Source organism: Diaporthe amygdali (genome assembly GCF_026229845.1).
Source record: "Diaporthe amygdali strain CAA958 chromosome Unknown NODE_5_length_1802954_cov_64_987939, whole genome shotgun sequence".
Classification (NCBI taxonomy): domain Eukaryota; kingdom Fungi; phylum Ascomycota; class Sordariomycetes; order Diaporthales; family Diaporthaceae; genus Diaporthe; species Diaporthe amygdali.
Window position 1 is genome coordinate 637,433 of NW_026517025.1, and position 26,392 is coordinate 663,824.

Here is a 26,392-nt window from a genome sequence, read left to right on the forward strand (position 1 = left end):
CGTGCCCTGCGGTCATCCTCTCGAACCGTCGTGTTGTTGACAGCATGAATCGCCAACGAGCGAGGCATGTGGTAGGTAACCCGCGATGACCTCGCTTGTCCATGCTAGTACTGCTCTGGTATCAGTGCAGTCAGTGATGCCAAAGCAGGCGAGTCAAGGAGGCAAATAGTCTAGATGCCTGCGCCTTCGTGGTACGTGGCTGGCGATGAGTGCAAGCAGTGGCAATCTGGCAGTCTGGCAGTCTAGATTCTGGTTCATTCCGCCCCGGCCCTGCATCTGCACGACTCTGCATGGTGGATCTGTGAATCCGTGGATCGGTCAATTGCAGGGCTGAACGATCTCATTGACGAAGCAAGAGGCCAGGAACGAGCAGACCAGTCAACAATTAGGAGCAAAGCGAGGAGTCTTGATGAGTCGAGCATCCATCTGTCCAGGCTGTGCTATGTGGTGGAACTGGGACGGAAATGGAGGAGGTCAGGGTCTGGAGCTGACAGGCGTGACGGGACCGAGAGCGACAGAGGCAAAACCCACCGTTGGCGCTCTGGCGTTCTACCGTAGCGTTCTGTCACCGCCTCAGAACGCCACGATTGCAGTGTGGCTCAGGCAGGACTGGCAGAGCAGGGGAGAGAATGCAGGTACTGGCTGGCTGGCTGGAGCTACGTGTATCCACGCAAATGGCAACCGCCTGCAGTTTTGTGTAGGTATGACGCAGTTGTTGTTGGTCGGAACGGGCGAGACCTGTGACGGTGGAGTCGCACAGGGACCGTTACCAGAGACGTGCGTGCCTTAGCCGCTTGGCACCGTCGGCACTCCGTCCCATACGGCCCAGTCTGGCTAAGCGTTGTGACTGCGCCAGCAAGCGACCAGGGAATGAGGGCTCGCCGCCGCGTTTGTTTCCGTTTACTGCACCCACTCGTGTCACTGCACAGTAGTAATCACTCCCAGCAATTGTCTTGGAACTTCCTAGCTTCGTTCCTAGGTTCCCCTGGCGGGCGCTTCCGTCATCATCAGAAACAGGCGAAAGACATTCAGCCATCAATCCTCAAAAAGAACCCGGTCAGCTTTTGGTGGCATTCCTTCCCGTCTCTTGTCCCTACCCACCCACTTCTCCTTACCTTACCGCGACCAAGGTAAACAAAACACCAACATCTGGTGCCGCAATTCAGATACCAACCCAATCCTCCACAGTAGAGACATAGCTTTCAGGCTTGACGCATCTGTCAACCGAGACCCAACCCCAGCGCGTGTCGTAGAAAGCCGCCTGTTCTCGCGACTCCGCCAGAGAGCTACGTGCAGCTGCGTGTCTAGCTTGTCCTTGGCTGTGGTTGTTGTGCTGATTTATGCGTAAGTCAAGCTTCCAAGACGTCAAGCTTTCCTTGGTCCACATCTGCCAATTCTTGGGCTCTTGGCCTCAAGAACCACACACTGCCCACCCAACCAGTCGCCCTGGTGCTGCTTCAATTCATGCGCCGGGCCTCTTGACGGGACACCTGTGTCGTGTGACCCATTGCGACCGCTTCTGACCACCTCTGACCACCACAATCTGTACTGACTATGGCCGTCCACAGACCGAATTCGTACCTGGGCGAGGGCAAAGGCCCATGGCGGTGATCCTCGTTCACGCATAGTCACTTCCTCGCGTGCCACCAGCGTCCCGCGATCCTCCACTGGCCGCTCCTCCACTGCAGCTCGACCGACCGAAAACCAGAGCGATCATGATACCCCCACGGACGGAAACGAAGCCGCTCCGGCGGACGGAGAGAAGACGAAGCCACAGCTCGAGAAGAAGCCGGTTATGACTCGCTTCTTCAATGTCATCTGGAACGTCTTGACCTCTAGCTGGATCAATGTGCTCCTAGTCTTTGTCCCTGTCGGCATTGCCTCCCACTTTGCCGGCCTTTCTGATGGCATCGTGTTCGCGATGAATGCCATCGCTATTGTGCCTTTGGCAGGTCTGCTCGCTCACGCTACCGAAAGCGTCGCAAAGAGGCTCGGCGATACTGTCGGCGCGCTCATGAACGTCACTTTCGGCAACGCTGTCGAGTTGATCATCTTCATCATTGCCCTCGTCAAGGTTCGTTCATCCCCGATCCTTACAGACTGCTCACGTGTCTGATAACCGCTAACATCAATGTGCAGGATGAGATCCGCATCGTTCAAGCGTCGCTCTTGGGCTCTATTCTGTCAAACCTGCTGCTCATTCTTGGCATGGCCTTCGTGCTCGGAGGTCTCAAGTACCGGGAGCAGATCTACAACAGTACTGTCACTCAGATGAGCGCCTGTCTCCTCAGTCTCAGTGTCATTTCTCTCCTGCTGCCCACTGCCTTCCACGCTTCCTTCAGCAGCGGCACCGAGGCAGACACCCAGGTCCTGAAGGTCAGCCGAGGCACCAGTGTCATCCTGCTGCTGGTCTACGCCCTCTATCTGGTCTTTCAACTCAACTCCCACGCTTATATGTACGAGTCCACGCCGCAGCATATCATTGAGCAGGAATCCGTTCCTGGCCCTGCGGCTCATTACTTTGAGTCCTCGGACAGCTCAGACTCGGACTCCTCGTCCAGTTCTGACTCAGACTCCTCAGGCCACTCTGTCAGCACCGCTAAGAAGATTAAGCGAGCCATTAAAGGCAGGAGTCGCAAGCAGAGCATGGCCTCAGCTGAAGCCGAGAAGCCCGAGAAGCCCTCCATCACTTCATCGCCTGCCTCACCTGTCGCGGAGTCCCCGTCCGAGACGATTGGGCGGACCGTGAGTCAGCCAACCGCGTCATCCAGCCAGGAACCGGTCACGCTTCAACTTACCGAGGAGGCTGCGCAAGCTTTGCAGGATGCACAGGAAGACAAAAAGAAGAGGAAACACAAACACAAGAGCCGCCGTAAGGACAAGGACCAGGCTCGTGACAATGCAGAGGCTGCAGCCGCAGCTGGCGCACCGCCCAGTGTCGTCACTGGCGGTGTTGTTGACGGTATTGACTCCAACACTAAGCGTGTGGACTTTGCCGTCGGCCCAGATCTTGAGAGTCAACCCAGTACAACTCGGCCGAAACCGTTCTCCCTGCGCACTCTTCGCCCTAACCTGGCAAAGGGTCTGTCTCAGAACGTCTTCACCAACCCTGCCAATTTCACCAACTCGCCCACACAAGGACAGCCACAGCCGCAGCCCCGCCCCCAAGGCTTGCGCAGAACCCAGTCCATGCCCTCGCAGGACCAGTACTACCGCGCCCAACCTGGCTCTTTACCTCCCATCGTTCCCATCGTTGTGAACAGCCGACCTTTGACCACTGGTGCCAATGAAGAGGAAGATGACGAGCCTGAAATCTCTCGCACATCGGCCGTACTGCTACTCCTGGGATCAACAGCCCTGGTCGCTCTCTGCGCCGAGTTCATGGTCGACGCTATCGATGGAGTTGTATCGGGTCAGTCGGGAATTTCCGAGGCCTTCGTCGGCCTGATCCTCCTGCCCATTGTCGGCAACGCGGCCGAGCACGTGACAGCAGTCACTGTGGCGGTCAAGAACAAGATGGACCTGGCCATCGGCGTAGCCATCGGTTCCAGCATCCAAATCGCCATCTTCGTTACCCCACTGATTGTGATTATCGGCTGGATCATGAACAAGGACATGAGCTTGTACTTCACGCTCTTCGAGACCATTAGTATGTTCGTGTCGGCTTTCATCGTTAACTTCCTCGTTCTCGACGGCCGCAGCAACTACCTCGAAGGCGCGCTGCTCTGCGCCGCCTATGTCATCATCGCTGTGGCGGCCTTCTTCTACCCGGACAGCGATGAGGCGAACAGCATTGGCGGTGGCGAAGACAATAACAACGCCACTGTGGCCAAGAGGGAGGTCGCTCAGCTGGCGGTACGGGGTATGGCTCACCTTGTGGGATGGCAATGACATTTGCTTTAATGATGGGAAGGAGACGATGGTTTTCGCTTTGAAAACACGCGAAATGTGATGACGAAGGAGTCATCTTGGACGGAGGAACTGGATTTCGCTTCACCTTACAATTGCTCAATTCTGCCCATGTCTGAAAGATGACTGGCGACTTTTGAGAAGGAAGGCCAGGATGGCCGCCATGTGGATGAATATACCCGGTAACATCCATTTTCAAATGTACATGTTTAGACATGACCATGCTGAGGCTGTGCTTGACTGGCCTGGTAAATGGTTTGGTGGGCGGCCGGTAGATCCCTAGGTAGACTGGCCGAAAATACCTGCCCCATGTCAGTTTGCAATGTAAACAAGATAATTAGCAATCGGTCCGAAGATGCTTGCCCAATAGTACCTTCGCTGTGCTCAGCCGCTGTGTTTTGGTGATTGGATAGAAGGTTGGATGTCACGTTTGGTGTTTAAAGGTGAGCTGATCCGTCATCATGTGTGTTGTAATCTGGTGACTCTACCGGAATTTGTTGGATCCAGGAAGACTCATATACGGCGTAGCCATATAAACACATGCAGGCTCTGTTTTGTAGTGCTCGGTATACAAATTGTGGTGACTGTTTCCGAGACCGCGAGAAACTATATACCTGCCCTTGTACACCGGAGCTGATCCGGGGTTTCTCAAGCTGGTGTACCAGTGTCACTTCCTATTTTCACTCATTATGCATGATCTTTCCGGGAGTAGGCTCTTTGATCCGGCACCTTGTAGTGTACTGCTTGAGGGTGTGCTCTTCTGAGCCTCAGAACCTAGGTGTACACAGCCTTGTTGTTCCCACCGGAGATCTTCTTCAAGGCTGTCTCTGGGTGTGCTCTTGGACCTGGACAGTCCATATTATGCATGGGCTACCTCCACTCTGGGGCGGAAGAATGAGGTCTTGACATGTGTCACTGGAAAGAAAGCTGCGCAGGCGGCATGAATCCGATTCGCTTTCCTTCCGCCATGGTCATCAGACAGCTGATGAAGTCCGTCTGTTCATCACCACGAAACGCAGAGATGCTCGGCGGACTTATCGGGCACCCAAGTCATTATGCGCAGTTGGGCAGCGCCATCGCGTGATTTCCCAAGATGGCGTGCGGAGCCAAGCTCGAGCTGCGGTTGCACAGTTGTCGATGTGACCTGGGAGACGTGGCTCACGTCGAGGTATCTCAGCAGAGCCTCCAATGGCTACGAAGCAGATGGTCAGTTCCATGCCTCGACCCGTGGTGCGTGCGCCTCGAATAAAAAGAGTACGCGAACCAGAGGCATCAGTGTGAAAGCAAGACGTACGGCGACTTGTCCGTCAAGATATGCTCTGAAAAGACTGAAGTGGCATTAACGCCCGGGCTGAGAACTCTGGGGGCGTGGGCCAAGCCTGCCTTTCCATTGGAAAATAAGACGTGGGTTCAGGCGTACCGGGTCCTGTGGTTCACGGGCCTCCTCGAGTCTAGACTCATGATCTGCCGGTGGCTCTCGATCCGGGGCCGATCCAAGATGCACTCTTGGAAAGTGTGTAAGAATGTGGAGCTTCCGTGGGGTCCAATTCTCGTTTGTTTCTAGGTTCTTTAGATGCAAGACATAGGAGAGCGTCTACGTTTTCGTTTAGAGTTTTAAGACCCTGAGTTCGCATCGTCCAATTATTTTCTCCACGGAAGGATAAATTTCGGAGCTTTATCAAATCGGCAATCAGACCGGTGATAGAGACGGAGGTGACAATAAAGTTTGGTGTTCACACCAAGATAGTTTCAAACAGCCTGCCGCCGTAAGCGATGTCTGCGCAGCTCCAACGCCAAGCGCAGACGTTGCCATTTCTTCTGTGCGTTGGGTGAAAAAACACCAACGGCTGGCCCGGAAGACATGGCCTGAAGCTTAGCGAAGATCATGCGCACATACTCTGTCGCAGTCTGCGCCCAAATGCTACTTGCTGTGTGGTGTGGGATTGGAAGGGGGGCCGGCTTGATATCAATGTCCGGGGATCCGGCGCCATATTCTTCCAATCTGGACGACTCGGTGCAGGGCAAAGGGTCGAGAACAATGACTTGACTGAATATACATGTGCCTATTGGCAGTGCCCGGGCCCTTCACAATCATCCAATCCTGATGACTCGAGGAAAGTATAGATAACACCGTCTTGGCTGAAGAGTCTGGAGGTCCGGAGCAGCCACCATTTTAAAACCTCTTGCAGTAGGAAATCAATGGCATGAAGAGATACGCCGTATAACTGACTCGTTGGCTCGCTGATGCGGCCCAGCCTCTCAAGTATACGCCCGGGTCTTCACATATTGCATCGGCAGACGAATATTGTGACTATAACCCTATGGCTACAACCCTCTCAAAGCAACAACTCCTCTCTGTCTAGCAGAAAAGCGTAATTTTTAGATTATCAGCGCCATCAACTGGCTGGTCGCTCCGCGGTCCGGTCCGGGTACATCCAGCTGACGTCTTTCCGGACTTCAAGATCGCATCCTCCTTTCACCAGCTAAGCATGCATCGCACGAGATGGCCCAGGTGAAACAAGGTGCAACTCCCCCACCGCCAGGGCGGACTCCCAACTTCGAGAATCCGGAGGACGTTCTGCATACGATCAACCTCGTCTCGCAAATTCTCTCAGTAGCTATCGTCACGCCAGTTGTATCTCTCCGGCTTTACATAACAAGATGGAAGAACGAAACTCCCTTCCGGATAGATGATTGTATGACCCCTTTCCGTAAATTTGACACCCGCCGTGGAATGGTTTTGATAAGACTGACTGGTAAATTGAACAGGGAGTTGTCTTATTTCCCTCGTAAGACGACCAGAACGGCACCGATGTTTAAGACTTGCATCTAACAGCGGTATACAGGTCCTGAGCAATCTGTATAGCTCTACAGCTTTCGCAAGTGCGTCTCGACTATCATCTGTTATCTTCTGCGAGAGATTTCTAGCTGACAACCTGAAGTGAACGCTTTTGGCGGAGGATTTCACTCCTGGGAGATCTCGTCGGAGAGGTTCTCGAATTTCCTCAAGGTACATCTCCAAGAGAAGACTTGCAACAGAATCTATGAAACACCGCGGCTGAACTTATAATGTTTTGGAAGGCACTCTATGCAGATACCGTCGTGTACGGCCCCAATGCGTGGTTTGTCAAAGTGACACTACTCCTCGTCATGATCCGCGTTTTCAATGTCAGCCGCGGCTTCGTCATTTTCGGGTACTCCTTTATCGCCGCTATGCTGGGATATTATCTTCCCGTTATGATCATCAAAATCAACATCTGCCGACCGATAATGGGATTCTGGAACTTGGATGTACCATCTCATTGCTTCAATCAGAGGGCTATCTTCGTGGCTGATACTGTCATCAGCGCGGTCACGGATCTGGTGGTGTTGCTGGCACCGATCCCACTCATTGGGTCGCTGAGGATGCCTTGGAGGCAAAAGATGAAGGTATATCTACTTCTGGGAGCGGGCGGTACTGCCACTGCGGCGAGCTTCGTGAGGATGTATCTGGTCATCATGCTCCAGAGGTCAGACGATCAGACGGTGGACTTTGTCAGATTCAACTTGCTCGGGTAAGCGGCATCCCTTGGTTAGCAAAGCAAACGCGCGCACGAGCTTCCATCTAACTCTGTGCGTTCAGTACTGCGGAAGTGAGCATTGGTTTAATTTGCGCCTGCCTCCCGACCTTGAACAGATTTTTTAAGAACAGGCATCAACCCATCGAGCCAGTCAGGCCTCCTTGGCAGTTCGGCATGAAGACGCCCAAGTTCCTACAGAGAACAAAACGCAAGAGGCCAGAGGAAGATCTCACATGGACGCCATTGGAACCGCTATCCCGAACGTATCAATCCAAGTCAACAAACACGGAGTACCGGTGGATTTCTGGGTCACGAGAACAGTTGGCGGAAGGCTCTCCGAATTCTTGATACCACTAGATCAGGCTTTTGTCTTCTTGGGGCTTGAGAATGGGCTCTTGCGTATACCACAACTAATAGCGGAAGTGGATCTGGACAATTCCCAGTAAAGAGACTCTTCTTCAATCCCAAATGCAAGATCGGCTATATGCAGCCTGGATGCCGCGCATGTCTGCACGTGATCTAGTCGTGTTACAGGCACGTTTCCAGTAAGCGCACCCGTTCTCAGTTCATTACGCTCACAAAGTGAAACTGATATTTGTGTGGTGTACCAAGGTGTTCTGGCCCTTTTCCCTCTTTTAGCGGGACATCACAACTGAGCCCATCATTATGTGACATGCTGAAAATTCGATTGATCAATGAACTGGAAAGGAGAGTATTCTTTAAATGTACGCTCATGCTTGCATCATTGCTGGGATAATATTCGAACCACCTCCTTCTACCGAGCATCCGATGGGAGGCTCTCAGGTCCACACAAGGTGCCGACGGAGACATTGAAGGTCAAAATTGTAAAGATAAATATTCACCAGGTTGGACGCTACAACGAAGATTCAGAAACTGGCGGCCTGCACCATTTTATATATAGGTCCACTGCGGTAACCAGCATCAAGAACCGGTCGGTGAGCAAAAGAACGTTGAAAATCGCTTAAAACGAGTGCTAATTCTAATTTCCTATTTCATAGGTCAATTCCCAGGCACATCCAGAACAACTAACGCCCTCCGCATCTAAAACGCCCCAATGCTTCCGAATGACTTTCTATGGCTTGTTAGCCGCCGGCGTGGTGTTGAGAAATTTTATAGGCTTCCACAGCTTGAACCCTTCGGGCAAGGGGTTGGGCAAGGTCGGTGGTGGGGCAACGTTTTTCGCAGGTAGGACAGTCTTCTTCGTAGTATTGACAATGTTTGCCTTCACAGGCTGCACGGGGGCAGATTTTGTACCCTGGCCTGCTTGGGCACTGGAAGAAGCAGCAGGACGTGCAGTGCTGGAAGACGAGCCAGGACGTGCAGTGCTGGAAGACGAGCCAGGACGTGCAGTACTGGAAGACGAGCCAGGACGTGCCGTGCTGGAAGACGAGCCAGGACGTGCAGTACTGGAGGAAGAGCCAGGACGGATGGTGGGCTGTTTGTTCAGGGTTCCCTGAGCAGCTGGCCGATGAGCCAATGTGTTCTGCTTCGCTGCAGCAGCAGCTGTGGTCTTCGGGTCGGTGGTCATGGTGGCGAGGATCTGATGTTATGGGTGTGTGTAGATAAATGGCGCAAGTGTTCAAATGGGCTTGTTGGTTGTCTGTACAGCATGAAAGCTTTAAGAAGAAAGGTTGGAAGAATCGGATGCGGTTCTTACGGCGAGTCGAGACGTTATGTATGCAAAGTACTGGCTTCAGCTCTCAACGGTAAAGTATGTTTTGTTGCTGGTCTAGATGCTATTTCCCACTTTGACTTCCTGAAATAGTACTAATATCCACATGCGTGCCTCAGATGAGGCCATCGGAGAGATTCCGAGCGTGCGCCCAACTGCGGCCAGAATGGAGGCCTAGATACCACCTTCCATAACCAAGGTCAGTGGTCTCTGTACTATGGCCTCTAGAACGTCCAAACAGGCATGAACTGAAGGCCGTGAAACTAATCCACACGCTAATTTTATCACCAACCACGAATGGTCCCATCCGTCTTGAGCCGTGACTCTCATCGTGAGACTGAACTATCATCTGGCCAATCAATGATTTTCATGCGTTGGCTTGGTCCACCAACGGCAAAGTCCAGTTACAGTACACAGCAGCTTCGTTTGTTTTGGCTTGGCAATATCATTCATTTGGTCTTTCATCGAATAGAAAATAACTCTAGATTTCTCAGCAGGGTGAAACTGTTGTATAAATTTTCGCCCGTGCTACGAAATGTCCGATTATTCTGCCACCACTGCCGTATGAATGATCACTAAGGCTGTCCATGAGTTGAGCGGAATATGAAGTACATTGGCACATTCAAAATCCACATGAAATACGAAAATAAATGTTCTGCTCACTTTCAAGACTATAGACGTGCTAACAGCATATTCAGGCGGGGATTTCATTCTTCGGGGGGGTCTTCAGCTACAGGTGCATACTTTGCAGCCTTGTCCTTGCGTCCAAAAGTCTCCTGAAGCCATTTTTCATAGCCAGGGAAAACATCCGGCACCCAACCATCGAATTGCATTCCCACCCCGCCACGGAAGTACTCCATTGGATTCTTTGGCAGAGCAAGCTCCTGGTGTGGATGCCGCTTGTGCCTAGATAATGGATATACAATCGAGTTGGCATAATCGATCAACGTGACTCGTTTGACCACCGGCTCGGGGTCGTTTGCCGCCGGTGCGGGTGATACAATCACATTACGCGGTGCGAGGTCCTTCTGATTGAGACCCTTATGCAGTAACCTAACCTGGCCGTCCAGCAGGAGTGCAAATACCTCAAGCCTGTACTTCTCAGGAAGATAGAACGCGTCAAAGTGCTCCTCATTTCCCTTGCGGTACCGGCGTTGTAGGCTGTACAAACTTGTTCCGCGGATCTGTTCGTATAGAACAAGGCGAACGGGTCTGGTCGCCTGGGACCCAGGCACGTCGAGGTTGAATGTCCACGAGCCGTAGAACTTCGGCACGAAACCACCAGCTAGCCCAACTTGCGTGGCGTAGGACAGAGCAGATGCCTCGCGGCTGTACTCGCGGTCGGCATTATAGCTTACTTCCTCGGGATAGCCAGGAAACTCCTCTGTCTCAAAAGGGTAGTACATTGGGTCGAAAATCTTAGCCGTGGCTACGAAAGGCGGCTTGCCGGCGGCCTTCGCGGGTGTGATTCGGACGAAAGCGACCTGTGATCCGCGATCGTCACCCGTGGCGATGGGCTCAGTGATGATCAGCTCTGCGGTCTTACGCGGCCCTTGAGGGCAAGCGGTCTCCATGGGCGGGTCCGCGAGGACGAGCTGTGTCTTCGTCATAGTTTTGCGTTCCTCTTCGGGAATATTGTGCGGCCGGACGTGGTTGTTATCTCGGTAATCTCGGTGGCCAAATGGAGGCGGAGGAGTGTGGGCATCGATCGTCACCCTGAAGTCCGTGGCATATGGACATGGTGTTCTGGCAGGATCTGCTGGTGGTTGCCATTGCGGCGGGAATAATGACATAGCTCCCGTAGAAGTGGTCGACGAAGCTGAGGGATAGAGAAGTTGTGACAAGTGAAAAGATGGCGGGAGGTATGGACGGCGTCTTGACTTTAGTGTGGGTTTAATGCGCGGAGGCACTGAAATAGCGGAAGACCAAAACCGTTTGATTCGAGAACCTAGGAGGGTCCCAACTTAACAGTAGGGCTGATGCGCACGTGGAATGACAGCAGGAATAGGCTGTCTGCTCTCGTATGAGATATTTGTTGCAAAGCGCTCTCAATCGCAACCTGGGAAGGGGCTGTGGGCTCAAGTTGTTGGTCGTTGGCCGTTGACCGTTGGCCGTTGGTTGTTGGTTGTTGGTTGTTGGTTGTTGGTTTGGGCCCGGGTTTTCCTCGGCGGCACAGAGATGATGTCTAAGGGCAAGGACCCGCTTACTCAGCCCCTTACGAAATAGATAGACTACCTAGGTCCTTGATAGACAACCTACCTAATTCGAGCGCTTTGTGAATCCTTCGGTCCACCACATCGAAATTCAGCAGAATTTCTATTCCCGGATCTTGATCAGAAATCTCTCGTAGTCTGCACCGTTCCAGGCAGAGCCAACTGTTATTTGCTATACCCGCTCGGCTGTCACCCCAGCGCCGTGGCCTGGGGCGGGGAGCAAGGGGCGAGACCGAAGCCTGGGCCGGCCGACTACATGAGACGGGACCTGCAGCTGGATGGGTCGAGTTGTCCCTATCTTTAGCTAGTTGCTTATAGCAAGTAAGTGGAGTAACATCGCCAATTCAATGTTGGGAGAACGAAGTACTTTCCAATACGTCTTATTAGGCATGTCTGATCGAAACACGCAAGCGGGGCCAGGATCCGACTGCCAAGGTCGAGATCCCTAGTCCTCACCGGCCGGGTTCGAATGCAGAGATCACGGCCTGCTCTGGACCTGCACAGCCTTCCCCAAAGTTCTCACTTGACTTGCAGAACGGGAGGCTTGTGTGGGTATAGGTCCAACCGGACGTGATTGTCCAGCGACCTCGTCTAGGACTTCAAGTACTATAAAGACTGCTCCGTTAACGCAACGAGGAACAGTCTTTTCCTCCTTAACACTCAACCACAAAACATTGAACACTCTACGAAACAGCCACTTATCATTTGATACTCCTGATCAAATCTCACTTTCATCAATCACATCCTTCTAACATTACCAACGCTTCTCTCCTTGACACTGCGTCACAGTTGACTTTTTCCCTGAAGCCATATATCCGGGTTATAGCTTAGCAAAATGTCTGCACCCATTACGATTAGAAACTCGTTTGCTCTGGGTCAAAAGCTTCCAAATTTTATGAACTGGAAATTAGACGGAAATGTAACCGCAACCACGTCTGGCGAGCACACCCTAGCGACTGATCCACCATTCTTCGCCATCCAGTCAGCCACCAACTGGATACAAGTCGGTCAACAAGTCCTGACACAGACCCCCCAAAATTCTGAAATCGATAAGGAGGGCCTGGCTTTCCACGAACACCCTGCAGGACACGGAAACGAGGGAGATATCGTTCGCACTGCGGGAATCTACCTCATCCACCCTATATGCCAGGCGCTATGGGCAAATCCGACCCTTCAAGGCAAAGTCATGTGCCAGTCAGAGGCGTCCTCAAATGGCATCCGAGCCGATATCACGTTCTACCGCACACCTCCGGTCCCACAAGGCACTTCACGGGCGGTTGCAGTCGTCGAACTCAAGAAGCGCGGCGTCATAAATGCGCCAGCGAAGCAGAATAGTAGAGAAACCAAGGTCATGCTAGAGGACGCCATGAAAAAAATCACCGCGACACAAGATCATCGATACTGGGCACAAAGGGCACAAGGTCAAACTGGAGACACGTTTTTTCATGGGAACTCGGAGATATTGATGAAGCAAGCTAGTTCGTATGCCATCCACCATGGCACACAGTTCGTGGCCCTGTTCAACTGGGACTATTTGGTTCTGGTGCATTTCACGCAGATGGATCCTAGGGTGACGAAGGTTGAGACTCGGAGATCTAATGGCGTTGGCGAATATTGCGAGATGACTATCATCCCATATAAAAACTCGGATCACATGCGTTCGGCACTTCTGGGCTTTCTAGCACTAGCTTATCAAGACACTCCCTAATCAACTGATGTATTTTAGTGCTACATACGGTCACAATACTATACCAGGCATTTGTCTTAGTCAAACTACTTCAAGATCAAACATTTATTATCTGGCTAAGTTAAGGGTAGTAAATAATTCATAATTTATGTTTCACCAATTACTCTAATTAGAATACTGTAATTGAAAATCATTATAATCTGATTCTCATAAGAGCGCGGCCATATGAGACTACGCAAGTTCAATCATAGAAGCTTTTTAAAGAATTTCAGTTTTTAAATTCAAGTTGCTGGGACGAGTCTGCTTACTAAAAGCAAAGCAGACTGCTTAGCTAAAAGACCAGCAATTTCCAATTACACCATGCGGGGATGTTCTCCAGAGACTCATCAAACAGCAGCGCAGAGAGACTCAGCCGATGAAATTCGTCTATTACAACAGTCTAGGCTCCAATGAGTTCCCACTGCTCCTCCCATTGTCAATTTCCCGTCACACCCTGTCCTTCAGGGTCTCTGAAATCCCACGAGGCTCGACGCCGCGCTATACAGCTGTCTCGTATACCTAGGGCGACGACGAAGCATCGGAAATCGTTTACCTAAATGGCCGAGCTTCCCATGTTTTGCCCAATCTTTGGTCGTGTCTGTACTAACTGAGTCTCACCGCAGAACCTTCAGGATGGACCCACATCTGGGCAGACGCGATCTGCGTCAATCAAAACGACAACCTTGAGCGCAGCAGCCAAGTTCGCCTTATAGATCAAACATATCACAACGCTGCCTGCGTTTCGGTCTGGCTTGGGTTGGTGCCCATACCCGAAAATCAAAACCTCATCTTGCCGGTGTATTCACTCATCAAGACAAGACGGTGGGACGTGACGGTTTATATTGGTATGACTATATTGCTGATCTTGCGAACCACCCTTACTGGTCCCGTTTCTGGGTCATCAGGAATTTTTGCTTGGCCGGCATGTCGAGCTAGTTTGCAGCAATGCCAGAATCGACTGGTCGAAATTTCAGTCCATGCTATGCTTAAGGCAGAAAACGATCAGTTTGGCAACACGTCGGGCAATGGTGCTACAAACAATGTGGCAGGTTCATACAGGGCTCTGCCTCTAGTACTGGGGCGGCATGTTGACAGGCACCCGGAGATCCAGCAGCCACTATACGACCTAATCGTCACTCATCACAGATCAGAATGCAAAGAACGCCGGGACAGGATTTTTGCATTATCGAGACTCATACCACTGGAAGAGCGAGGGCATTTGGGCAGATTCTTCCCGAATTATACCATTACGGAGGACCATGTGCTCATCATCACGCTGGCGCACTTTATCATGACACGGACATGTCGTGCTGGACTTCCTACTACGTCTAACTCTGGGACTTATAATTGATTCGAAGGTACAGCGGAGAAGGCTCCTGCGTCGAGCAAAGGAGTTTTACGACTACTATCCTGATGCATCCCCTGAGAATTTCCTACATATTTTTACTTTCCTTGACGAGAGGGAGCAATACGATAGCGTGAGTTTAGAAGAGGAGTCTTACGCAGGAGTAAACTGGGAAGAGGTACCTTTTGTTCCTAGCAGAACGAGATGGTTTAACCTCTTTACATTTGGACGGTTTGCACTAGGAACGATAGCGGTTCTATTGATCTTCGAGTCAGCGAGTACTAAGCGTGTCTTGATTTCTTAATATTTAATTCCACTTACTATGTATAAAACAGTGCCGATCATTCCACTATCGCATAAACTGCTTTACTAGTCTCATACTCTTCATCAACGATCAATCACACGCCGTCTTTGAAACACGTCTGTGAGGCTCGTCGTCTCGCCTGCCAGTTGTGCAGGGTCGCGGAGAGGGGCCTTTTAGACAACCGATGGCAGAGCGCAAGCGCAGAATAGACGCTAATCTAAAGATCGCAAGTGCTGATGGTTCATAAATAATCCTTGATTCTACCTCAGCATTTTGAACGTTTTGGCGACCTTCTGGGCATTGCTTTTGCTTGGGCAACCCGGAGCAATGGTTGTTCAGCGTCGCAAACTGCATCTTTGGGGGTCTCAAAACTTCGAGACGATTATATCAAGATTTTGAAACCCTCCTAAAAAGTCTCAGTGAATTGGACAACAAGTGATGTTACGATATCGGCTTGCCGTGGAGTAGGAATTACTCCGTTATCACCTAGGTACGGCACTCCCGTCAGCAAGCAGCAGCAGCTCAGCTAAGCTAAGCTAAATATTTAGGTTGCAGTGTTATCTGGGAGTTATAAGGAGGAAACACACTCGATCATTACAAAGTCTTCGGTTGTCGAAGCTGAGTGGGTAATTTCTTCAATCGTTCGTTGCTGATCCCCCCCCCCCCCCCAGGCCTATGCGAGCCGGATTTCATCCGCGTCTGAGTTACGGGTCAGTATTGCACATTCGAGTTGCGCGCGTAACAAACGGCACGTGTCGTTTGCCTTGGATTACCTTCAAGACTGACTAAGAACCCCGCCGTAACTTGACGAAGGAGCCTGATCTGCATCGAGAGCGTTGCGGAGTTGCGAAGCTCTGGTTGACCTCTCAAATTCACTATATATACGCAAAAAAACCCTGACCGATAGAACCTGAAACTGAGTGTCAGTAATGAATTTTTCAGCCACCCCTCTCGGCATCCGGCTAACAGAGTGAATTGTGTCTTCGTCTTACTTAGATCCTCCTGAAGCACTACGAGGTTGGGCTTTCTACCAACTAACCTCTCCACCAACTGCAAGATTCGTCGATCCTGCAGAACAACCTGATCAATCGGCTATTCCCATCGACAAATCCAAAGATTCATCGTCAAGCATTGATTTTGTTATCTGAAAACCTTTAGCATCGTGATAGGTCAGCTCTCCTTGAAGCTATTCAGTTCTCTTCTTCAATCGGTATGGAAGTCTTGCCAGACTCGATCTCGATGTCTTCATCTATCAACCTATATTCCTCCAAATCTATCTAACCAGACCATCTTAGTCCCCATTGTCATGTAAACATGGACAACCCAAGACAGCAACAACTTCCTCAGCCTGGGCAACAGCAGCTTCAGGGCATGACGGCTCAGCAGAGACACGCGCTCATGATCAACAATCAGCAACAGGCCCACATGGCCGCGAAGAGGGAAGCGGATCTCAAGGACAGGCAGGATCGAATCCTAGATATGCTCAAGCCCGAAAACAAGCACAAAGCGGTCGCCATTACGAGCATTGAGCAATATATCGCAGTGGACACCGTATACAGATCCTTGAGAAATCAGGATAAGAAGGGTCGAGGGGCGACCATGGGTGGTTTTCCCAAGACAACCGCCGATCAAAAGGCACGCATTGATCAGTTGTGTACGGCAATTCTGGACTTCAGCAATCTGATCGACAGGCCAAACAAGAGAAGTGCAGCTGAAGATACTTCAATTGCGAACACAGCGGTCGAAGCCGTGAAGGCCCTGGCATCTATTGAGGTCCAGCTCCTCGCGTGGAAAATTCTCTGCTCCACCTGCGACGCCCACTGTGGCCGCCACAACATCGCGATGTGGAACAAGCAGTGGAAATTCAGAGAGTACGATAACTTCGAATCGCGTTTTCAAGATGTTCTTGTTGCCGTGACGCGCAGTAAATCCATCGTCAAGAGCATACTCGATTCCGATGTCCCTTTTGCCAAGCGCATTGCTGCCGCTCCGAAAGACGAGCTCAAGTTGAAGCGAGGTAACCAGGCAATCAATGACAAGAGGGCACACGAGCGCGATGAGGCAAAGAAGCTCAAGCGGAAGAATGACGACGGCAAGAGTGGCAATGTTGCCTCAGAGTAGGACTCCAGAGCGCAGCCACCGACCCAGTCAGAGCATCCGAACGTCGCCAATTCAGGAAGCCAGCTCCTTCCGCCTGGATTTAATGAAGCTGATCTTTGTCTCGACGGAGACTTCGATCTGGTAAGTTTTTCCGTCGCGAGTACAGGCTTGACCGCAACAACGACTAAGTTTTGGAACAGAATTTCGCCACGGAGCCGAGCCTCCAGAGCGCCGGAGAAGATGTTCAAGATCATGGAGAGACCATCTACAACCTGAACTACGGGGTCCACAATGACCTTTTCGCCGCTTCTACAGGTAGCGGTCCCGCGAACAACCTTACATTTGGAGCTAGCGGTTCTGGTGCCATGCACTGCGTCGCGGAAGACGGAGCTCCCCAGTACACGCAAGCGAATACCCAGCAGGGTATCACTCAGGTCAATGCAGGATACAACACTGATACTGCTGCCGCACAAGCAGGGGGTGCTCGGCTTGGGACCGGCCACTGCCAGGTGCACACCAACTTGCCGCTGGAGCCCGAGAATTCGGTAGCCCTGCAACAGAACGTTTTCGAATCCCCTGCTGGACATGCTGCCAGCCTTGGCGGAAACGCAATGGATGAGGACCTTATCAACCTGCTCTCACCCGAATTGCAGCAGACTTTGACCAGTCTGCAAGGGCTCCCCTAGCGTCAGGCATGTACCGCCTCTTTAGGCAATTGATCAATACAAGGACATGGAGTTAATATGCAATAGCACGAAGAAACTGCCATCGGCGGTGCACAGGCCGAAAACGTGGTCAACATTAATGAAGGACTCGCCTTAGCCGCCCTACAGACGCCACCTAGAGTTCCGAGGACCGGTCCCAGAGCGCATGGGAGATCATCCATTTGGACACCAAGTTCCATACAGAAGATGAATTTGTTGGCAAGTTATCACTTTCTAAGTCACCCACTGCGGACCTGGTCAAGACGCCGAATGTTTGTCGACAACCCCAAAGACGGCACCAATGAAGACAACGCCCTGGCTAGGAAGTCCAGTCTTGTGCCCCAGCCCGATATTTCGTTGCGAATGGAGCATGAAAAATTTCGTTCTTCTGCAAAGCGCCAATGCCAACTTTCGTTCAGGATCAGATAGATTATCTACATGAACACAGCACGATGCTGTTTTTTGTAGCCAGAATAGTGATAGACTTTGAGCACTGTGTTCAAGGTCATTCTTAGTACTAGAGGCTGCAATCTGGTTGTTTCACTGATCGATTGCAGGAGCTACTGAAGTTGAGGTCTGCTAGGTCTTTGGTATCTCAAGGCAAATTGTCACAGAATTCTGTGCACATAAAAGAAGTGAAGTGAAGCTAAGGTCTCAGTCACCCAACGTCAAACCTCCCGCTGCGACCATAATTCACTTTGACTGTATATAGTCATCCGTCCGAGTTTAAAGTGACGATTTCTACTGCCTTTCCAGCAACCCAAAAACTCCCCGTTACACTGCTCAGTCGTTCAGATCAGAACACTACCAAGCAGAAGTTGTCTGGAAGATAAACCACTTCTTTTCTTTTCAGTGATCGTTTTCCAGCTTGTTCAGCTGAAGTTGTCCAACACATGCTTGTCTTGTAACTACATTTCAACGGTGGTGGACCGTTGTCGGGTAAGTAACCATTAGAATTCTGCCTTTATAATCCAATTTGTTCTCAAAGAAGGTCTCTAGCGCTTTGCACCCTCACGAGGAGGTTGGGAGCCTGTTTGTCTTTGTCTTCTTCTTCAACTGAAATATATCCGACACTTCCGTCACACCATCGAAATGAATAACAACAACAACTCCTCCATCATACGCCAGTCCTCACAGGACGTGAAGGGTCGTGTGGAGGAACTGCTGAAGCCAGTCAACAAGCACACGACTTTCGTTATCGCCGATTTGGAAGAATACAAAGCCTTGTATACTGCCTACAAATCCCTCAAGAATCGAGTTGCCGTTGTAGCTTCTTCCGAGGATGGCCTGCCAAGGACAGCAGCTGAGTGCGCGGCATACGTACAGCAACTGTGCACCGCAATCACAAACTTTACCGACATCATTGACAAGCCAGCTAAGAGACCAACCCTAGAACTCAACAAGGGGGTGCTTGACGATTATGCCATTACCAACACCGCTATTGAAGCGGTGAAGGCCCTTGTGCCTCTTGAGGTTCAACTCCTGGGCTGGGGCATCTTCCAAGCTATTTGGGCGGCACATTTCGGAGGCAACAACATCCCATCCTGGGTCAAAGAATTCAACCCCCAGGAATACGACAGTTTCCGGACGCGATTCAACGCCGTAGTTGTTGCGTTGACACGCAGCAAGGCAATCGTGAAGGGCATTCTCGACTCGGAGATTTCATTCATGACGAGACTTGCGATAGGCCCCGAGGCGGAGCTGAAGAAGCAGCTTGGCAACCACGGGTTGCATAGCCAAAACACAGAGCAATACGACATCGCCCAACAAAACATGCCGATTCAGAAGACGGGACAGTGCGCGCAGAGTGAGTCCGGTGGCCAGGCTGGCATTGCCGCCAGAGACTAGGAGTCTCCGTTGGCATTCGCCAATCTGCAGCCTGAGCTGGAACAGAGCTATGTCGAAGAGTATCCACCACGTAAGAAAGCCAGAATTGGATCCTATAATCATGACAGTTTTCAAGCCGATCTTCTGAACTTTGGTGGCAGTAGCCACAAGGTGAGTGAAGTTGAAATTGACATGACAGTCGTGATAGATCGACTAACGCTTGTTCCCACCAGGATATCACCGTTGGTAGAACTTACGAAGAGAACGCCTGTCTCAGCGCGACGAACCGTTCTCGTAACGAAATTTCATTCCAGAACAAGACCAACATGTCCGACAACTTGGCCTACGAGGGCACCAACAACATGAACGACAAGGGAAATATTCAGCCCCTCTCCATTGCAAAGGTGAAACACAACAATCGCCCCTTCAGCACAAATCACCTCGGCAGCAACCCCTGGGGAACCAGCGTGGACGACGCCAAATTGGGTTCATATCATCACAACCCGTCCCCTTTGGACGATGGTAATTTGACTTTCGATGAGAACCAGCTTCAATTGCACATTGCGCCAGGCCAAGAATGGAGCAAGAATCAGCACACTACAGGCCCATTTCCACAGCCTGCCGACCCTACGAGCTCCGATCTGGGTCCTGGAGAGATCCTTGATCAGTTATTCTTCGAGTTCCAGCAGGATCGAGCCCGGCAAAGCGAAGCCCAGCAACAAGTGAGTATCACATCTTTAGAGACCCATTGATGCAAAATCATATAATTAACATCCCTCTAAGCAGCAATACCTAGAATCAGGAAGCCATGCCCCAGCCAGAAACCTCGCTAACATTCTTGACGGTTATGCCTCACCCGGTCTCCCGAGCACCGATCCATTTTCTGAAGATGACATCAACGAATTTTTTCGGATTTACAATACGCACCTTTCACGCGGTTTCGTGGCAACGGAGCAGGGCAATGCCGCCACCCAGGGGGACGATACCTTGTAAGTGGGGCCCACACGTACTCAGAGCGGAAAGAGCTGGCTTGTATAAATTGGGCATCTCGCGGAATTCTGTTCATGACATGTTGAAACCCCTTCATGGGGATAAGACGACTGGTACGGGTCTCTGTTCAATGACAAAGCCTTGATGGCTGGGATTGCAGTGGACGCGAATGTCTCAGAGATCTCTCGATTGTTTGTCACGCGGTCCGAAATTCAATACGAACTTGAGAAAATTCTTCCGGCTCTATGCTTTCCGTTAAGAAAATGGTAAATGCCGGTCGGAGATGAAATGTATGCTTGGAATGGCCTGTTTTGCGCGACGTTGAGCAAGAAATTGACAGCCTGCTGTAGGAAGTATATCCACCGAAGGCCTTGCTATGATACGACCGAGTCGAGGACACCATGGACGCGGGTAGAAGGATATCATAATATCACGTGTCACGGATGATATTGGTATGGCTGCACGCCATTTCCTGGTTGTCGACTAGCATCTCAAACCTCCCTATCCCTAGTGTAGTTAGCGTTCTCGAGCTCGATCACACCTGCTCCATGCTTTCCGTCGACATCAATGTCCCCTATATGAGCAGTGGCGAGCGTGTCGCCAAATAGCTCGCCAATCTCCTCAAGAGTCTTGCCCTTCGTGTCAGGGAGGAAGAAGAGGTAGACTACAACACCCAAAAGATTCGCAGCGATGAACACGTTATAGTACCTCCATGAGATGTTCTCCAGAGCGGCCGGCGTGATCTGGGAGATGATAATGGAAGCGACTCCCGAAGCAAAAGTCCCTACAGCCAAGCCGCTGGACCGGATGAAGACTGGCAGGAGCTCAGAGCAGACGACCCACATTGTTGAGTTGAAGAAGATGGCGAAGAAGGCTGAATAGAGGAAGATGAATGCAATCGTGGTGCGTGAAGCGGCTTGGTTGGAGCCATCTGCGAACAAAGCGCTGAGGGCCTCGCAGATGGCCAGCATGATTGCGAGAACAAGACAGCCTACCCAGAGTGTGGTGGTTCTGCGCCAGCGATCTGTTTGAAAAGTGTGTCAGCCATATCTCTGCATTAGTTGTCGTTCATACGTACCGGCTACGACAAGGAGGTTGATGATCTGCCCAGTGAGGCCCATGATGCCATAGATGCCACTGATCAGCAAGGCTGTGTCGCCTGTGAAACCAACAGTCCCGTAAAAGATGTTTTGATAGTTTTCTTCTATACGTTAGCCCCCCGTTATAGAGCTTAAAGAGACGCATTCTGGAAGATTGCACTAAAAGACTGAGGAGCAACTGCAGCGTGGGAAGGTTCATACGTACGGATCACCGTCACCCCACCGAACTGCGTCAGGGCTTGAATAAAGCAAACGAACCCCACCCTTTTGATATACTGTTTCGTGAATAGCATCAAAAAGTTGCTGTACCATTTTTCGCCCCCGACTCGTTTGTAGCTCCTCTCAAGTGCGGTCTGTTCCCTAATCTGGATCATTTCTTGGTCGATAAACTCCTCGCCTTCATCACAGTGAATTCTCGCCAGGACTGCACGAGCTTCTTCGAATCTGTCCTGTGAGACAAGCCAACGGGGCGTGAAGGGCAGCACCACCAGGCTTCCGACCAACATGAGGACAGCACAGGGGAATTGTAAGCTCAGGGGAAACCGCCATTGAAGGTTGCTCTCGAAGAAAATACCGCTATATCCGATCCAGTTGGCCAGGAAGAAGCCCGTGGCTGTGCCCATCCCCTGGAAACCTACAACTATACCGCGGTTTTGGGGTTTGGAAACTTCAGCCATGTAAATCGCCGAGACAGGGAGGATCATGCCCGACGACCATCCTGTCAGCAGTCTTCCGGTAATGAACATTCCGACGTTGGTTCCAATCACAGACAGTAAGATCCCCACGATCGCGATGGAGCTTGCAATTGTCAGGGTATATCTTCTGCTGAATCGGTCGGCGGTCCAGCCTGAGAACAAGGTTCCAACAGCCTGCCCAGCATTATAGACGGAGACGACGGCACCTGTTCAATGCTCAGTGTTAGCTCGAGCGATAACGTTGGAGACGTGGGTAGACGAGGCTTGCCGATCAGGGCGGCATCTTCTCCATCGGGTGGAAACATATGCTCATTGAAGCTTGCGTGTCCTATTGTGGTCGCGATGATGCCAGTGTCGATACCATACATGGCCGTCCCAATGGCCGCGACGGCTGGGATATAATATTGGGCCCAATTACCCATTGTGTGCTCCTAAATACAAGCAGTTATGGTGATTTGGACAGCCTGGAAAGTCCGCGTTGAGACTGTTCAACACAATCAGAACAGATTGATGGGGAATTGACTACCATTGGAGGAGGGACATGCAAGATTGCCCATGTTGAGAGAACTATGTTATATTTATGACTCTTTTCTCATCAATCTTAGCCTTCAAGGGTGTTCCCGTATTCTCTTGGCCGGCGCCAGCGGTTGAGATGTGGCAAAGGCTCAGCCTTGGAACCCCATATTCAGGTAAATTCTCATCTACCGATCCCCATCGGTGCCTTGCATCCAAAATCTGGGGTAAACTCGTGGGGTAACAGCAGACTCTGGACCTCGGGCTGGCTGCTCGGGTTGAAGACGTCGCGAGCCAAGCCGCCCTCAACCTAGGCATAGACTCGGAAATGCCGAGTCCGCCCAGAGCGGGGGATAACATGGTTTGGAGAGAGTTTCAGAGCCTACCATACCACCGGTAAGAGCACCCAAGCATTTTGGCCAATGTCTTGGATATGAGGAGAAGAGAAGTATCTCGGTCACTACTCGCCCGATTTCGAGGTATTTGGTGGCTAATCTTCGGCATCACCCTCAACGACAAGATATCGAGGCGTCACCCAAGCCTCAAATGGAGGTCTGTTATTATCACACATGTGTCTCAAGCCATTGTTCGAACACCAACGACCAACCTTAAGGTTATTTCGCACATTTACCAAGCGGTCACGAAGCAGGATTGTTTTGATTCACTTGCCTTCTGTGCATCATCTCCCCCTCCTTTACAAGCGTGTTATCTCCTGAGACACTGTCTGACAAACAATTTATCGAACCACCACAGCGACATAACCAGTCATGGCCAATGTCAGAGTGACTAGCCTTCGGTTCGACCACCACCCAGACACGGATCCCCTTGGCATAGGAACGGCTGAACCTCGCCTATCTTGGAGCTTTGCCGGCGAAGCAAAGAATTGGAAGCAGACTGGATACGAAATAGAGATATGTAAGGCAGGGCAGGCAGGAAACAAACAAGTCCACGGCGACAAAACAGATGGCTCCCTGTTCATCGCTTGGCCATCCACACCACTAAAGTCGCGGGAAACCGCAACTGTGAGAGTGAAGGCTACTGGCACCGGCGACAAGGGAGATTCGACAACGGAGTGGACCAAGCAGCAGAATGTGGAAGCAGGTCTACTACAGCGGTCGGACTGGAGCGCCAAGTTCGTTACATCTACCCAGCAGACACCCAAGGATAAGCCACATCGACCCATTCTGTTCAGAAGCCCGGTCTTCCAGGTTGAAACCAAAGACAAGGTGTCTGGTAGCAACAAACCGAGAGCGAGGCTCTACATCACGGCGCTTGGGGTCTACGAGGCCCACATCAATGGCACGCGTGTCGGAGACCTGCAAATGGCACCGGGATGGACTAGCTACAACCATCGGCTGCCGTATCAGGTGTTCGATGTTACCGATTATCTTGACTGGTCATCCCAGAATGTCTTGGGAGTCGAGGTGGCCGAGGGCTGGTATGCTGGGCGGCTCACTTGGGTTCCAGGAGTCCGCAATGTGTATGGAAGCCAGTTAGGCGTGCTGGCGCAGCTTGAGATTCAGAATCCCGACGGAAGCATAATTCAGCAGGTCATCTCGGATGAATCCTGGTCAGCCCACCCGTCAAGCCTTGTGACGAGCGAGTTGTACGATGGAGAGGTATATGACATGCGTGATGACCTGCCGGGCCATTGGAAAGTTGCGTCCTTCGACCAAGGTGAGAGCTGGAACAAGGCTTCTGTTCTAGACTTCGGATGGGACAAGGTTTCGTTGATATCTCCGGATGTGCCGGCGGTTCGAGTCACAGAGAATGTTCGACCCAAGAAAATCTTCAGAAGCAAAAGCGGCAAGACTCTGGTTGACTTCGGCCAAAACCTGGTAGGGAAGATTCAAATTCTCAAGGCTTTGCATTTCAAAGAGGGCCACAGTGTCACATTGAGGCATGCGGAGGTGCTTGAGAACGGCGAGCTAGGCACCCGTCCACTGCGCAGTGCTGGAGCGACAGACACTATTGTCTTCGGCAATGGAAGCACTCTGAAAGATTGGACTCCAAGGTTCACTTTCCATGGCTTCCGATATCTCGAACTCAACGGATGGACTCTCGATGACACAGATAGTCCACCCACAACAGACAACATTGTTGCCCTGGTCATGCACTCAGACATGGCCCGGACCGGCTACTTTGACTGTTCCAACAGCCTGGTCAACCAAATACATTCCAATGTCGTGTGGAGCATGCGAGGAAATTTTCTGTCCGTGCCTACCGACTGCCCGCAGCGAGATGAACGACTCGGTTGGACGGGCGATATCCAAGTGTTTTCACCAACAGCTTCGTTTTTGTATTCCAGCGCAGGACTTCTCGCAAATTGGCTGCAAGACCTCGCAGTCGATCAAAATGACACAGGCGGCATCGTACCCGTCGTTATTCCAGATGTACTCACCGGGAGGTCATCGTGGCCCAATGAACCACAAGCCGTCTGGGACGACGTGGCCATCATCTTGCCCTGGGTGATCTACCAATGGACGGGCGATGTCGACGTCCTCCGTCGCCAGCTGCCGAGCATGCAGACTTACATCGATAAGTCCATCCGTAGAGATCCCCGAAACGGGCTCCTCTGGGATCCTACGCTCTGGCAGCTGGGTGACTGGCTTGACCCAAACGCTCCGCCCTCGGAGCCGGGCCTAGCTCGCACCGATGGCACGCTTGTGGCTGATGCGTATCTGGTGTACGTGACTGGTTTGATGGCCAAGATCTCTACTGTCGTCGGTGACGAGACTCTGTCGGACAAGTATCAGAACGATCATGCCCGCCTGAAAGCTGCATTTCAAGACACCTATGTCGCGTCGTCAGGCTTAGTGGTTAGCGACTCCCAGACGGCACTCGCCTTGGCTCTCTGCTTTTCACTCCACTCCTCTCCAGATCAAATTCGCAACGCCTCTGATCGCCTCGCCCGCTTGGTCAAATACTCGAAGTACCGCGTTTCCACGGGCTTTGCTGGAACACCTTTGGTTCTCCATGCCTTGTCTCAGAACAAGGATCATGTACAATTGGCATACCGAATGCTCCTCGAGAAGGAATGTCCCTCATGGCTCTACCCTGTGTCCATGGGAGCGACCACCACCTGGGAAAGGTGGGATAGTATGCTCCCCGATGGGACCATCAATCCCGGCGAGATGACGAGTTTCAACCACTACGCCCTTGGCTCCGTGGCAAGCTGGTTGCATGAGGTCGTAGGAGGTATCAATATGCTCGAGCCTGGGTGGAAGAAATTTCGGGTTGCTCCTGTGCCTGGAGGGGATCTGACAAATGTCGACTTAAAGTTTGAAAGCCCAATTGGGTCGATTGCTGTGAAGTGGAATATCTCTGAGGGCCGAAGTCTCAGGTTGATCATCGATGTTCCACCGAACACGGAGGCTTTGATCGTATTACCAGGGCAGAAGGACGATGGTGAGGGCAGCTGGGTTGGTTCTGGACGATACGAGTATGATGTCTCGTACGAAGCGCCTGGCAAATGGCCACCTCGAGCAATTCTCACTCAATTTAGGGAGGAAGATGAATAGGGTGTACCAACTCATGTTGAAATCTTAAAATCATTAAGAGACTACACACAACACCACACAAACAGCGCGAAACCTTCTCGTGACGGACAGAGACATAGGGATTCACAGTTCAAATTTTCCTCTACCGAGACGAAAAGAGGGCTTAAGGCAAATTTGCTTCATTCTGGGGTGTTGGATCGGAGTAACAGCAAT

The 26,392-nt window shown here is 51.4% G+C and overlaps 9 protein-coding genes across 9 annotated transcripts; 7 read left to right on the forward strand and 2 right to left on the reverse strand.

Moving 5' to 3' along the window:
* Positions 1 to 409: 409 nt before the first annotated feature.
* J7T55_015345 (vacuolar calcium ion transporter) lies at positions 410 to 3,891 on the forward strand (the record flags this gene model as incomplete). The annotated part of the gene is made up of 3 exons (XM_053139572.1): positions 410 to 701; positions 1,569 to 2,074; positions 2,140 to 3,891. The coding sequence occupies 3 exons, from the start codon at positions 410 to 412 to the stop codon at positions 3,889 to 3,891; spliced, it is 2,550 nt and encodes an 849-aa protein (XP_052997072.1).
* A 1,073-nt stretch (positions 3,892 to 4,964) lies between these two features.
* Positions 4,965 to 7,817, forward strand: J7T55_015346 (uncharacterized protein; the record flags this gene model as incomplete). Its single annotated transcript, XM_053139573.1, has 9 exons — positions 4,965 to 5,115; positions 5,163 to 5,426; positions 6,372 to 6,605; positions 6,679 to 6,698; positions 6,756 to 6,792; positions 6,852 to 6,919; positions 6,991 to 7,463; positions 7,532 to 7,541; positions 7,638 to 7,817. 9 exons carry the CDS (start codon positions 4,965 to 4,967, stop codon positions 7,815 to 7,817), a joined length of 1,437 nt encoding a protein of 478 aa, XP_052997073.1.
* Positions 7,818 to 8,554: 737 nt separating this feature from the next.
* J7T55_015347 (uncharacterized protein) lies at positions 8,555 to 9,340 on the forward strand (the record flags this gene model as incomplete). The annotated part of the gene is made up of 3 exons (XM_053139574.1): positions 8,555 to 8,647; positions 8,721 to 9,042; positions 9,282 to 9,340. 3 exons carry the CDS (start codon positions 8,555 to 8,557, stop codon positions 9,338 to 9,340), a joined length of 474 nt encoding a protein of 157 aa, XP_052997074.1.
* A 529-nt stretch (positions 9,341 to 9,869) lies between these two features.
* On the reverse strand, positions 9,870 to 10,955 carry J7T55_015348 (uncharacterized protein; the record flags this gene model as incomplete). The annotated part of the gene is made up of 1 exon (XM_053139575.1): positions 9,870 to 10,955. One exon carries the CDS (start codon positions 10,953 to 10,955, stop codon positions 9,870 to 9,872), a length of 1,086 nt encoding a protein of 361 aa, XP_052997075.1.
* A 1,255-nt stretch (positions 10,956 to 12,210) lies between these two features.
* Positions 12,211 to 13,083, forward strand: J7T55_015349 (uncharacterized protein; the record flags this gene model as incomplete). Its single annotated transcript, XM_053139577.1, has 1 exon — positions 12,211 to 13,083. One exon carries the CDS (start codon positions 12,211 to 12,213, stop codon positions 13,081 to 13,083), a length of 873 nt encoding a protein of 290 aa, XP_052997076.1.
* A 2,981-nt stretch (positions 13,084 to 16,064) lies between these two features.
* Positions 16,065 to 17,536, forward strand: J7T55_015350 (uncharacterized protein; the record flags this gene model as incomplete). Its single annotated transcript, XM_053139578.1, has 3 exons — positions 16,065 to 16,867; positions 16,931 to 16,991; positions 17,051 to 17,536. 3 exons carry the CDS (start codon positions 16,065 to 16,067, stop codon positions 17,534 to 17,536), a joined length of 1,350 nt encoding a protein of 449 aa, XP_052997077.1.
* Positions 17,537 to 18,646: 1,110 nt separating this feature from the next.
* J7T55_015351 (uncharacterized protein) lies at positions 18,647 to 20,374 on the forward strand (the record flags this gene model as incomplete). Its single annotated transcript, XM_053139579.1, has 4 exons — positions 18,647 to 19,361; positions 19,518 to 19,552; positions 19,615 to 20,103; positions 20,168 to 20,374. The coding sequence occupies 4 exons, from the start codon at positions 18,647 to 18,649 to the stop codon at positions 20,372 to 20,374; spliced, it is 1,446 nt and encodes a 481-aa protein (XP_052997078.1).
* A 488-nt stretch (positions 20,375 to 20,862) lies between these two features.
* J7T55_015352 (uncharacterized protein) lies at positions 20,863 to 22,588 on the reverse strand (the record flags this gene model as incomplete). Its single annotated transcript, XM_053139580.1, has 4 exons — positions 20,863 to 21,395; positions 21,450 to 21,530; positions 21,677 to 22,372; positions 22,426 to 22,588. 4 exons carry the CDS (start codon positions 22,586 to 22,588, stop codon positions 20,863 to 20,865), a joined length of 1,473 nt encoding a protein of 490 aa, XP_052997079.1.
* An 858-nt stretch (positions 22,589 to 23,446) lies between these two features.
* On the forward strand, positions 23,447 to 26,200 carry J7T55_015353 (uncharacterized protein; the record flags this gene model as incomplete). Its single annotated transcript, XM_053139581.1, has 1 exon — positions 23,447 to 26,200. One exon carries the CDS (start codon positions 23,447 to 23,449, stop codon positions 26,198 to 26,200), a length of 2,754 nt encoding a protein of 917 aa, XP_052997080.1.
* Positions 26,201 to 26,392: the final 192 nt, after the last annotated feature.